The sequence below is a fragment of the Phascolarctos cinereus genome, unplaced genomic scaffold, assembly GCF_003287225.1.
Source record: "Phascolarctos cinereus isolate Bilbo 61053 unplaced genomic scaffold, phaCin_HiC Scaffold_726;HRSCAF=1367, whole genome shotgun sequence".
NCBI lineage: Eukaryota > Metazoa > Chordata > Mammalia > Diprotodontia > Phascolarctidae > Phascolarctos > Phascolarctos cinereus.
The window spans coordinates 271,258,599-271,270,519 of record NW_027556098.1 but is presented as its reverse complement, the minus strand read 5'-3'; the positions used below and the strand labels follow the sequence as shown (position 1 = coordinate 271,270,519).

The following is an 11,921-nucleotide window of genomic DNA, read 5'->3' as shown; positions in this document are numbered from 1 at the left end:
TGTACCTCATGTCTTCTTTGACTGGACCTGTGATTTCATCTGTCAGCAATTCTTGGTAAGGAACTTTCAGTACTACTGGAGATTGGCCACTTCTAAAAACTGCCTGAGGACCCTGAGAAGTGACAGGACTTGACCAGAGTCACAATGTCAAATTTGCATCAGAAGTATGACTTGAACACAGATTTTCCTGATTCTGAGGCTACTGCTCTCTAACCACCATGTTAACAGTCACCTCTCTTGAACCTGTCCCTCATGGTGAAAGGACTAATCTTAGGACACTGAATCCATGGTGAGTAGGTTAGTGCCTCAGGGAGCTCTGAAGATTGTTCACTTTTTAGAGTTAAAGCCAATACATTGTCGAGACAAATTAGTTCAATTCAATACTCATTTATTAAGTACCTACTTTGTGCAAAGTGCTATGGCAGACCTTGGGATGTCATGGAAAGAAGGCTCCTGCTTATAATTTAATAGTACACTAATCCACAATTACAATACAAATTAAGATAGAATATAAAACACAAGAAAAATAGAAATTATGCAAGTCACAAGGAGGAATGGATTACTTTTGGCTAAGGAGATCAAGACCTTGGAGGTCATCCTGTCCAGTATGGTATATGAGTCTCCACTGTACTTGACAAGTGCCCCTTCTCCCCCACAACTTTGCCTTCAGACTTCCAGTGACAGTTAATCATAGCTATACCCGGCAGCTCTCTCCAAATTCTAGAACTCTCAAATGGCGAGGTGATTTTTCTTTACATGAAGTCCACTGCTTCTAGTACTGTCTTTGAGCAGAACATGTTAGTGTGATGGGGAAAAGCGCTGTCTCTTGGGTCAGGGAATTTGGGTTCAGATCATGCCTGAAACCTTCTACTTGTGGGACCTTGGACAAGTCATACAACCTCTTTGGGTCTGTTTCTTCATCTTTAAAATGGGGAAGCTAGGTGGGCAGCCCACTGAGTCAGAAAGACTAGAGTTCAAATCTGGCCTCAAATCTAGCTTTGTGACCCTGGGCAAATTACTTAACCTCTGCCTCAGTTTCCCCCTCTGTAAAATGGATTAATAATAGCACATACCTCCTAGGGTTGTTGTGAGGCTCAAATGAGATACTTGTAAAATATTTAGTGTAGTGCCTGGCACATAGTAAACACTATATATGTTGTTTTTCTTAATGGACAATGGCCTTTGAGATCTCTTCCAGCTCTAGATGCAATGATCTTTTACATTTAATCCCCCTGATATAATGGCTCTTAAAATAGTTCAAGATGGGTGATTGAGGTGTTACCATTTACAACAAGAATGTTTATCTGGTTTTTGAAATGATTATAGATTAGAAATGGCAAATTAGAAAACACTTAGGGGCAACTACAGGCAGATATGCTAATTTGAAGTGTCAGCTGATGGCAAAAGAAACTGAGAAATTTATAGGTGGGTGAACCATTAAGTTGTCTGAGGCCATTCAGTGTAGCAGCAAACTTCTCTACCTCTATAACATAAGAGGTACTTTGAACAGGCCATTGTGGTGCTGTATTATAGCTTAATAAGAAAATGGTTATAGGGAATCTTGTGAATAACAAGAAAATACTTGGTAGCTTTAGTTTAAGAAGTCAAAGGCATATATATTGTATTTTAGAAAGATTTTTCAGCCCAAATGTCTAAAATAAAAGAAAATTTTGTGTTTAAAGAGGTAACCCTCCCAGGAAATTTATCTCATCAGAGAGATAATTTCCTAAGGCTCCCTATTTTCAAAGCTTCATTGTGTAGGGACAGTTCAATAGCAATCTGGATTTTTGCATGAGACTTTCAAAATCTGAAAGATGTTTTGAGATTGAGAGTTAACTTCCAATGCAGCTTAATGACCACAGGGAAAGAAGTGTCTATTCTAAGGAAACTTAAGTGTTGGGAGGAACAATGCTGGTAAGCGGTATAGGAAGAAATAATACTTGCTGAAATAAGGACATGCTTAGGCTTGAGGGAAATAAGGCAGGGGCCCAGTAAAGTTTCATTAGTCATAATGAACAAAGCATTTTACCACAAGAGGTTGAACTCATAGCACCTTTTATAGGCACTCATATCCCAAGCAGCTTTTGGGATATTTGGGTTGGAACCCTAAATGACTCATTCCAAGATCATATCCCTCTCGAGGCTGTGCTCCTCTGGGGTACATGCCAGAAACCTGGACTGACACACAGAATTTCTAAGGCCCTCTCTGAAGCAGCTGGAGGATGGAGCCCCCAAACATTCAATCAACTAGAAAATCCCAGGACTGGAAGCCATACCATGCCAAAGGAAGACTCTTTGGGATAGTTGTAGAATTCCTAAGTCTACCCTAAAATTCCAGCAGGGCTCAAGAAGCCTCAGATGTTGTGAAGTTACTCTAATATTTGGGGCTAAGGGTGAAGCTAGGTGGCCAAAGTCACACCATTTAGAATGGTCAATTTAACAAGGCCCCAAAAGCCCTTACCTAACTTCAATTCCTCCTGGCCCCCTCTTCCTCTCTTATCTTTTGGAGAAATAAACACGCATAGACACAAAGATGTCTGTTTTAACCTGAATTATTTCTGTTGACTTGTATATTTGAAGTGACCTCAGTGGGACATTTGATTTAAACCACAAGACATCTCAACCTCAATTTTCCCATTACAGTACAAAAACCCCTCCCCCCAAACCAAAACCAGAACCCCACATCAGCCTTATACAAGGTTGGAAGAAAGTGGTAATCTAAATATTTACATATGGGGCAAAGAATAAGCCACAAAATTATTTACAAAAAATACATGAGCTTCTCAGCATATATATTTTACACCAGTTCACAAAAATATTAAAACATAAAAATAAGACATTATATAAATTAAAATTAAAAGAACTCAGAAGTGTGATTCAAAACTTTCTAGGACACTTATCATGCGGGTCATGGTTGAAGAATCAAGTTTTCTACTGCATAACATAAACTGCAAAACAACCTTATCTCATTCCTTGACCATAAAAATACAAACCAGCTATTGGGGGAGAAGGGGACTCTTTCCCTCCCCCTTGACCACCTTATGCACTGGCATTTTCATGCACACAGTTAAAATTTATCATACCTGACACTCCTGTAGCACTCGGGACTGAAAATCACATGCCTCTAATCCTTTCTGAAATAACTTTCAAACATTCTTTTACTTTCACTATTATTTCCTTACACGTGTTTCTGAGACAATGCTTTGCCAACATACCAATGGGATGAGCAGTAAATAGGGGTGGGGATACAGAAGGATGCAAAGGGTGGATCTACTTAAACCTTCTGTAACCAAAGGGGAATAATTCATTTTAAGTTGGCTAAACTATATACCAAATTGCCACCCAAAAGATGAAATGTCTTGCTCTTTCTTCCCCATTCTTTCAAGTCATACATGTTCTCTCTTCGAAGAAGCACATTTTCTATTATCTGTGTATTTCAAACCTGACCCTAACTTTTTTTCACAAAATACCTTGCTTTATAGGAAATATAGAGGGATATGGGAAGAGATGCATGGAACATTCTCAGGACAATCTCAGGGAAACTTGCATGTTTAAAAGGAAACCAAACACAAGATGAAATCAGGCTCAGATGAAAGGAACTAAAAACAAAATGGCACCTTTGAGACTGTTTGAAAATTCTGCAGTCGGACACTGAGAAAATTTGTTAGCCAAATCAAATGGAGTAGACCACAAATTTAGCCAAAAGGATAAAATACTAGAGATTTAGTTAGTAAAGGAATAAAAGAACTAGATGATGGGTTTAATGCATAAGGCAGCTCCATTTTTGTCGATGATGATGCCCCATGTCAAAATTAAAAATATTAACTTCAATGCCATTTCTAGGTTTGTGAAGTCACTCCCATGGTGACTTATGCTGAGGTAACTTGGCTCACAGTGATTTGCCATCCAAATTCTACCCCATAGTATTAGCAAGAAAGAGATCATGCAAAGTTCTTCAAATAACTGAATACATAATTAAGGCTGTGTCTGCATTAGAGAAAACAACTGTAGACTCGTCCAGAGCTCATAGTTTTGACAAATTTAATGTTCCTCTGAGCCATTATCTATATCAAACTGTTTACCTGTGGGCTTCTAGTTAGGAATTTCTCCAAGGAAAAACGTTAGCATTTTGTCTTTCCTAGCTTTATGATTCAGGGGTGGAAAATATGCATACATAAAAAAAAAATTGATTAAGCAGGCTTTTCTTCAACAATTTCCTCCAAAGGCATACAATTACTACTAATCATGCAAACCTACTTTGTAATAGTCCCCCTATCCCTTTCTTCCCTTCCTTCCAACCATCAAGTTCTTGTGAGGTATCAATTTGGTATTGCCAATGGGTCAACTGAATTGCTCTATTGATCTGATGATAGTCAAGGGAAAGCCAGGGTTAAGAAATTCTTAGTGATGAAACTGAAATCTAGCTCACTGGTAGATGCGTCAAATACTTCAAGTCATGTGGGAGTATGCTATTAAATTTCTTATTGTTAGAATATACTTTGAGAGTAGGGATTGTTTCATTCTTTGAATGTATATTCCCAGTACCTATCAGTGCCTGGGACATAGCTGGTGCTTAATAAATGCTTATTGATTATCATAAAGGTAATGATTTTTTTATACTAGTTGGATCTGTGCATTTGATAAAACCTATATGAACTTCCATAGGCCAATTACATGCAAAAAAAATATCAGTTGCTTCCCAATTTCTACTGTAGACATACCCCTAAATGAATATTTAGACCACTCTTGTTAAAGTAGCTATGACCAAAGCTGGGAGATCGAAACAAAATTTTAGAGATGGTTACCCCCCCAAAAAAGATGATACTTTCATGATGTGATAGTTGTTAATTATTTTGTTAGTCACTAAGAATAGCAATGACATGACGTTCTGGATCAAGGATGAAATGATGTGAGCCCTAGTATTTGTGGTTTCACAGCAATGATAGCAGCATGATTTTAGCCTCATGAACACTTGTTTGCTTTTTCTTTTTTCACTGAATGAAACTCACTCTGAGTTAAAAAAAAAAGTCAGAAATTCTCATCCACTAAATTGAGATTCTCCAACTGTCTTCACCAAATTGAGCATTTTAAAGATGTTAATGCCTAAAACTCAAGCATTAGTAAGTCTTGTACAATGAAATGTCAAACTATAGTCTTTTAGAAATAGACAACTGCACTGCTAATCTGGTATAGCTGTGATGAGAGGGAATATAGAAAAAGAAAACTACGTGGCTGGAAAGAACTGTCTTATTCCTATTGTAATAAGGAATTCATGTAAGTTATTAAAAACAAAGTCTTGGGTACTAAATACACATAATATTTCTACAGAATTACAAAGTGATGTACTTGAAATGCTGGTGTGAATGACAATTACAATAAAACAGCGATCACACTAAATACCCAGTAAATGAAGAACATGTATTTGCTCAGTACTTAACATGGTAACTGCACAGAGTTCCACTGCATGATGATATGGTACAGTGTACTAAGGAGTTATTAGAATAGCTTACATGTTCCCATAAATAACTGGTACCTACATTAAGAATTCCCAGGTAACCTGCACTCTGGTTTAGAAACAAAAAATTATCACAAAGTAAATTTGTAAATTAGGGCATGTTCTGTTTGTCCAGCCAAACCATGCTGCTGTGTGTTTCATGACAGTGGTATGAAATGTTTATACTAGAAATTATAATGTACCAGGATCTTTTATAAAAACTCAATGGTAATAAGCACATTAAAAGAAATGACAGCTTCTGACGCTAAGCCACGATAACAGGATTTTTTTCTTCTTTCATTTAGAAGTTTCATTGTTCTAATGAAAAATCCTTTTTGCATTTATGCAAGGTTATTAACACAGCTGTGAAAAAACAGCTTTCATGGGGTGCTGAGAATAATAATACTTTTTTTAAAACATTCTCAGGCTGAGGGGACAATTAATTTCTTTTTTTAAATGCTTAAACTAACTTAATAATTGTTTCCTAATTAAAGTATTAATAATTTTCTGACTTTAATTCAGTATACCTGACTCTTAGAAGAGAGGGGTGATTTAGGTGAGAATGATCTGATATTCTGGGAATATCACTCAGTATTTACTAGGGGTAAGTTAAGTAGGAACCTAAAATAGAAGTAAAATCCTACCAGCAATTAATGTAGATTTCTCCATACTATGTATACTAAGTACCAAGAAAAAAGACCATGTTAATTTTACTTAAAAGCAGCAGCAGCTCCCAATCTCAATCTAAATTTGCCTTCCCTGGTGAATTTGGTCTGTGACAAAATGTCTTTGCTATATATTCAAAATGAAGCTCTCCACAATCATTCAGGCCTCCTTTAAATGAGACACACAACAGAGTCTGTGGATGGGGGATGTGGTGATAAGAAGGAGAAAAGATGATAATTTGTTTCCTTTTCTTATTGGGATATTTTGGTTGTTTTTTTTTATTTTTTGTATATTTTTTAATCTTTTTGGTCATTGAAAAAATAAAACAGTCCACTGTCCAGCAGAGGCTGCTTTAACTCTATTGTTCCCAGGGCTCATTCTGCATGGATCTGTGTTTCAGGATTCTGCAAAGACAACTCTGTGGAAAGGAAAGCCCCTTGACCCAGAGCTGTGGCATATGTCCTATTTTGTAGATGGGGAAAGCCAGGAGGTATGAATGTACCCATTGCTGCTCCTCCTCCTCCAAAACCTCCCCGCTGGTGCTGAGGCATGGGGTGATAATCATCCAGATTCTCATACTGAGATAACACAGTCATGTTGCTTTGGCGTTTGCCATGCATTTGGTACTGGTACAGGAGATTGGGGTCCCTCTCCATATTTTGTGTATGATGAAGTTTCAGACTGTGACTCCGCTCTGGCTTAGGTGGGGGAACTGACTGCATGGGATGCTCATCTTCTTTATAGCAGTCTCTTGAGAGTTTCTGTGGGGCAGGGGGCTGCCGCATACGCGGCCGCTCCAGGTCTTCAGAGGGCCTCCCTTCTTTGTGGTTCAGTCTCAAAGTCTCCTGGCCCACTGTACTGTATTTCCCTCCAGCAGGATGATAGCTAACTGGTTCAGAAGTGTCTGGGATGCCTTTGGGCCCATAATCTAACTGGCCAGTTCCTGGGGGATAAGGAGGCCCATTTTTTGATTCACATAACTGCCTATGGCTTACTTCCTGGTGTGCCCTGTGTTCGGAGGGATTGGAGCTCATGTCATGAATTTTTCTGTTCCTGAGGCTGCTTTGCTTCAGAGGGAGAGACGGCTTCTCTGACTGCCCATTGCCATAGCCACCATGGTAATGGGCCCTGTCTAACTCTGGCTCAGTATGCTTTTTATAGAAGCGGTCATCTCCCTCTGGGGTAACTGCCTTGGTGGGGTATCTCCCTTCCTTCCCTTCTGCCACTGAAAGAAGTCCAGTTTTCCCAGGATCTGATTTGCTCCGTAGATGGATGACATAAATTCCACCCATGTCATCCTGCACAGCTGGGGTCATGTTGTCATACTGGGACATAACTGGCCCTTTAACCTTTTGCCGTGCTCGGCTTTCCCGTCGGATGGACTGCATGCGGTATTTTTCCATGTCTTCCAGGTCCCATGAAGTATACATATGTTTCACATCAGCTGCTGAAGTTACATTGATAAGATTGTGTTCATTCCCAGAAAGGTAGCCAACAACGTTGCCCTGGGCACGAGGGGGCAAACCAGGGTAACGGTACAAATTCTTTCCCTGGAGCCTAGAATTGTAGAAACTGAAATCGCGGTTGGGCATGCGATGCAGTGGCCTCAACTGTACCGTGCTATAAGCATCTACATCATAGAAGGCCCCTTCTGAACTGTAATAGGGACCAGAAGAACTGGAGTAAGGACTGTACCGGTAATGTACTCTGCCATTCTCAAAATAAGGCTGTAGTTGAGTTACATGGTAATCTGAACGGGCCTGTGAGGACTGATATGGCTTATACTGGTAAAGGGGTCTTGGGCAATAGGATGGCTCATCATCTGGGGGTACTTCTGTCCGAGAAATGGGGACAGACCGGATCATAGAAGATGGAGGGGCATGTAGGGACTGTACTCTGCGGATGGTGGGGTATGGAGGAATGTCTTCAGGATAACAAGCACTCCGAAGGGATGGGCTTACAGAAGACACATATTCAACCCGGCTGCATGGCTTGGAATGGTACCCAGATGAATTTTTCCCAGGGGGTATATATGTATTATAGCGGGGACCCATGCAACTTGGTGTCTCTGATCTGGAACCATAGACTTGGTGCTGCTCAGGTTTATGGTGGTGTGGGGGAACACTCTGCGGACGGTACTGACAGGCTGAAGCCAAGCCAAGATGCAAACAGTTTTCTGCCCCAACAGAATCAGTCGTGATATCAGGCCTCACATAAGAAGGGTAAGGTGTTTTCTGAGAGGCATGCTTAGGCTGAGGGACAGGTGGTGGGGGAGGCAAAGCATCATCCATGGAAGCTGATGAAGCGATGATGAAGGAATGATAATTTGAAGTACTGGCCGCATCTGTACTACTGGAGTGTATGGCCGTAGCAATCTTACTATCCATAGTCCTTGTGGGTGGGACGGGCAGGGTAAAGCCTTGGGAGGTGTGCACAGGAACAGACCCAGAACGCAGGTGGAGAAGGGGAGCCCTCGTACCCTCCCAGACCTTTTCAGGAAGGCCGGGGGGTGCAACAGAAGCATAGGCAGCACATCGAGTGGTTGTACTACCATCACAGGTAAAGATGGAGGATGATTCTGCTCCTCTGGGCTCAGGCGGCTTCTCTGGAGCTGAAGCTGCTCCATGAACCTAGTGAGAGAACAAATACAGTGTTATCTACTTTGTTTTCTTTGCTCCTTTCTGTAGGCTAAGATATAGTCAACCACAATTGCATATTCACCTGAACTACCTAGCTGGTAGCCCTAGATAACAAAAGTAGGCTTTTCTGCAGTTGGGGAAAAAGGAAGATCTCCTGCTGCTCTTATTTTCTTACTTGTAGAATTCCTTTGGCCTTGTTGATTTTCCACTGTGTGTGTGTGTGTGTGTGTGTGTGTGTGTGTGTGTGTGTGTGTGTGTGTGTTCGTTCCTACCCTATTATTTATTAATGCACAGTACATTTATCTTAGTTGGCCTGAACACCAAGAACTCTGTCAGATATAATGTAGTCAAACTATCAAGAGAAATTTGTGAATGGTGGCTGACTACTTTGCTGGGCCAGTTCATGGAAAGAAAAAGTAAGCAGCTTTTCTAAGGTGAAGTCTAAGTCAATGGGAGAGCTCTCCTCTACCCTTAGAGTTGCTTCACTTTGGCATCAGCAGGCAGATCTAACCACATGGCCAATATGGTAAGCCAGCAATGGGGGTTCCAGAAATGGCACTTTTCTCTGTGAACCAGAAATCTAGGTCCTTTTTGTTCACATTCATAGGCTCATAGGATAATAGAACCATACAAGGAAGGAACTGTAAAGGTCATCTGGTCCAATCCTCTCATTTTACAGAAAAGGAAACTGAAGCCCAGATAGGTGAAGTGGCTTGTCCATGGACATACATGCAGTAAGTAGCTGAAGTAGGACCTGAATTCAAGGTCCTCCAACTCTGATACCATCACTCTTCCACTGTACCACAAGGCCTCTCTCCCAGCTGACTGTAAGAAACCTACAGCCCTTAGAATAAAAAATCTAAATTTTAACCTTAGTACCCCCTATACAATATTCATTCTCTCAAGACAGTAAGTGCTTGACAGTGATTAAAGCTGCTGGTTAAAGTTTTAAAAATGTATCTAGTAGTGTTAATTTCATGAGATTTTTTACATTTCTCTAGTGGTTGGTAGGTAAGAATTATAAAATTTCTTATTTACATACAAGAAATCTGTTATCCTTTTTTTTTGGTAGTTGTATTTGAGGCACAGAGGTTAAATGACTTGCCCAAAGTCACAGTCAGTCAGTGGTGGACATAAAGAAAGAACTTGTAAACCCTGATACCTAAAGTTCAGTTTGACTCAATAGACCATGCTTCCTTTGAGTTACTATTCAGTGAAGGACCTGAACAGCCTAGGAAGAAAAGGGAGAAGACAAAATCAAGCTATAGGGATTTGGTAATAATGCTGTCTTGCTCCATTCCCAAAGCAAAATCAACAGAAAGGTAGCTACCAAACAGTGCCAGATCAAGCTACCTAAGTGTCAACTCAATTCAAGAATTACCAGACAGATTCCAACTGGAAATGTGAAATATTTCCAGAAGCATTCCATAGGATTCAAATGTGTATGATCATAACTGAGCGAAATGGCTCTTCACACCTGTTAATAATAAACATACCTTTGGAAAAGGTACATTCCACATCACTTCCCCATCCCTTCTTACCTTGTGGGAATCATTTAGTCCTATACTGGCTGCTGCTGATACCTGTCCCACCACCAGCTGCTGCTCTGCTGTTCTCTGAGAAGAATGGGATAGGGGAGGACGATTAGCTCTATGGGTGCGCTGAAGGGTAGTGACAAAGTCAGCAGAAGATACAGGTTGGCCAACCACATCCCAGCTAGTTTCCCTGGTGTTTATTTCACTTGGTGCTGGAGTAGCTGTCATGTAAGTTGTTGGAGCTGCAGTCACTTTGTCTACAGGGGACCCAGGAGGAGAGTGGATTTTGTCCATAGGCAAACTGAAAGGTGGGGTTACCTTTTCTTCAGGTTCTGAGGAAAGCTGTGATTTATCTACAGATGTATCCAGAGGGGAAAGAAGCTGATCTCCACTAGAAAAGTGGATATGGGGTTCATCTTGGCTCCCAAAGGAAACAGTTCGGATATTGGTCTTCCCTGAATTCTCATGCAAAATAACATGACTATCAGTCTTGTCTGAATCCACTAATGTCGTCATGGGAATTTCAGCCTTTTCTGGGTCCCCAGGAAAACAGGTCATATGGGCCTGATTCCCTGGTGAATCAACTGAGTGGTATGGCTGTTCCCCAGATTCAACTGAAATTGACTTGGAGTGGTCCTCAGCCACTGCTACACCCAGTTTAAGCTGGTCATAATTTCCAGATGTAGTGTTTTGGAGATGAAGCAGTTCTGATGGCATACTAGAATGGAAATAGGTCTTATCTAAAGGAAAACTAATAAAAGAACTGGACTGTTTATCTTCAGGCGTCACCACTGTAGCATCTCCATGATTTGGACAACCAGTATGAGAATTCCCTGGTCTCCTCAATGACTGAGTGGAAGCTTGCTGTGCAGACTCGGCCAATGCTAAGGCCAACATGCGCGCGGCATTTTTTGGAGGCGGTGGTGGTGGGATAAGAGAGACTGAACTGACAGGAACGAGATCCTGAGGGGAGTCATGGGCAACTGCTCCTAGTAGGAAATTGGGAAAAAAAAATTAGAATGAAAAGGTAGTCTGTTATCCTGCATGGACAGCAAAATATTCCCCCTCTGACCAATTAAAAAAAAAAAAGGTGCTTTCCACATCTCACAATGGCCATCCTTGATCTTCTCTCCCACATGCAAAAGCTGTAGAAAGTACAGCTGGTTCAGAAGGAAAACTAAAATAAATTCTCCAGAGGTCTCAATTTCCTCTTGGATTCTAGAGACAGAAAGCAGAGAAGGCAGATACTCTTCCCTGGCTTGAAAAAGAACAATGAGGCCCCCAAAGTCCCTTCAAGTGCTGGCAAATTGTTACTAAAAAGTCTTATACGTGAATCAAGAGCTAAAAAGCTGTGCAAAAATTATGCATGAATTTTTGACTGTCCAAAGACAAATGGGACTCTGAGACCTTGATAAGGGGCTGCTGGCCCTGGGGAGTTTTATTAGGGCTCGAGTCATTGGCACAACCCTGAAAAGCACGCCCTCTGAAGTTTATTTCCCTTTTTTTTAAAAAAAAAAAAAGGCACAGGTGGCATAATGTATTGTAGATCCCTTTGAACTTAAAGAAAGAATGGAGGAAAACCAACAG

The 11,921-nt window shown here is 40.8% G+C and overlaps 1 protein-coding gene across 4 annotated transcripts in view; it reads right to left on the bottom strand.

The window, feature by feature from the left end:
* Positions 1-371: 371 nt before the first annotated feature.
* The window catches only part of ARHGAP32 (Rho GTPase activating protein 32), a 359,487-nt gene continuing 347,937 nt past the window's right edge, over positions 372-11,921 (bottom strand). For all 4 annotated transcript variants that reach the window (XM_020963784.2, XM_020963787.2, XM_078147104.1 and 1 more), the window contains 2 exons: positions 10,341-11,323; positions 372-8,790 (listed from right to left, as the gene is read on the bottom strand). In XM_020963784.2, coding sequence (XP_020819443.1) covers positions 6,535-8,790; positions 10,341-11,323 — 3,239 coding nt within the window. In that variant the 3' untranslated portion in view covers positions 372-6,534. The remainder of the gene's footprint in view (positions 8,791-10,340; positions 11,324-11,921) is intronic.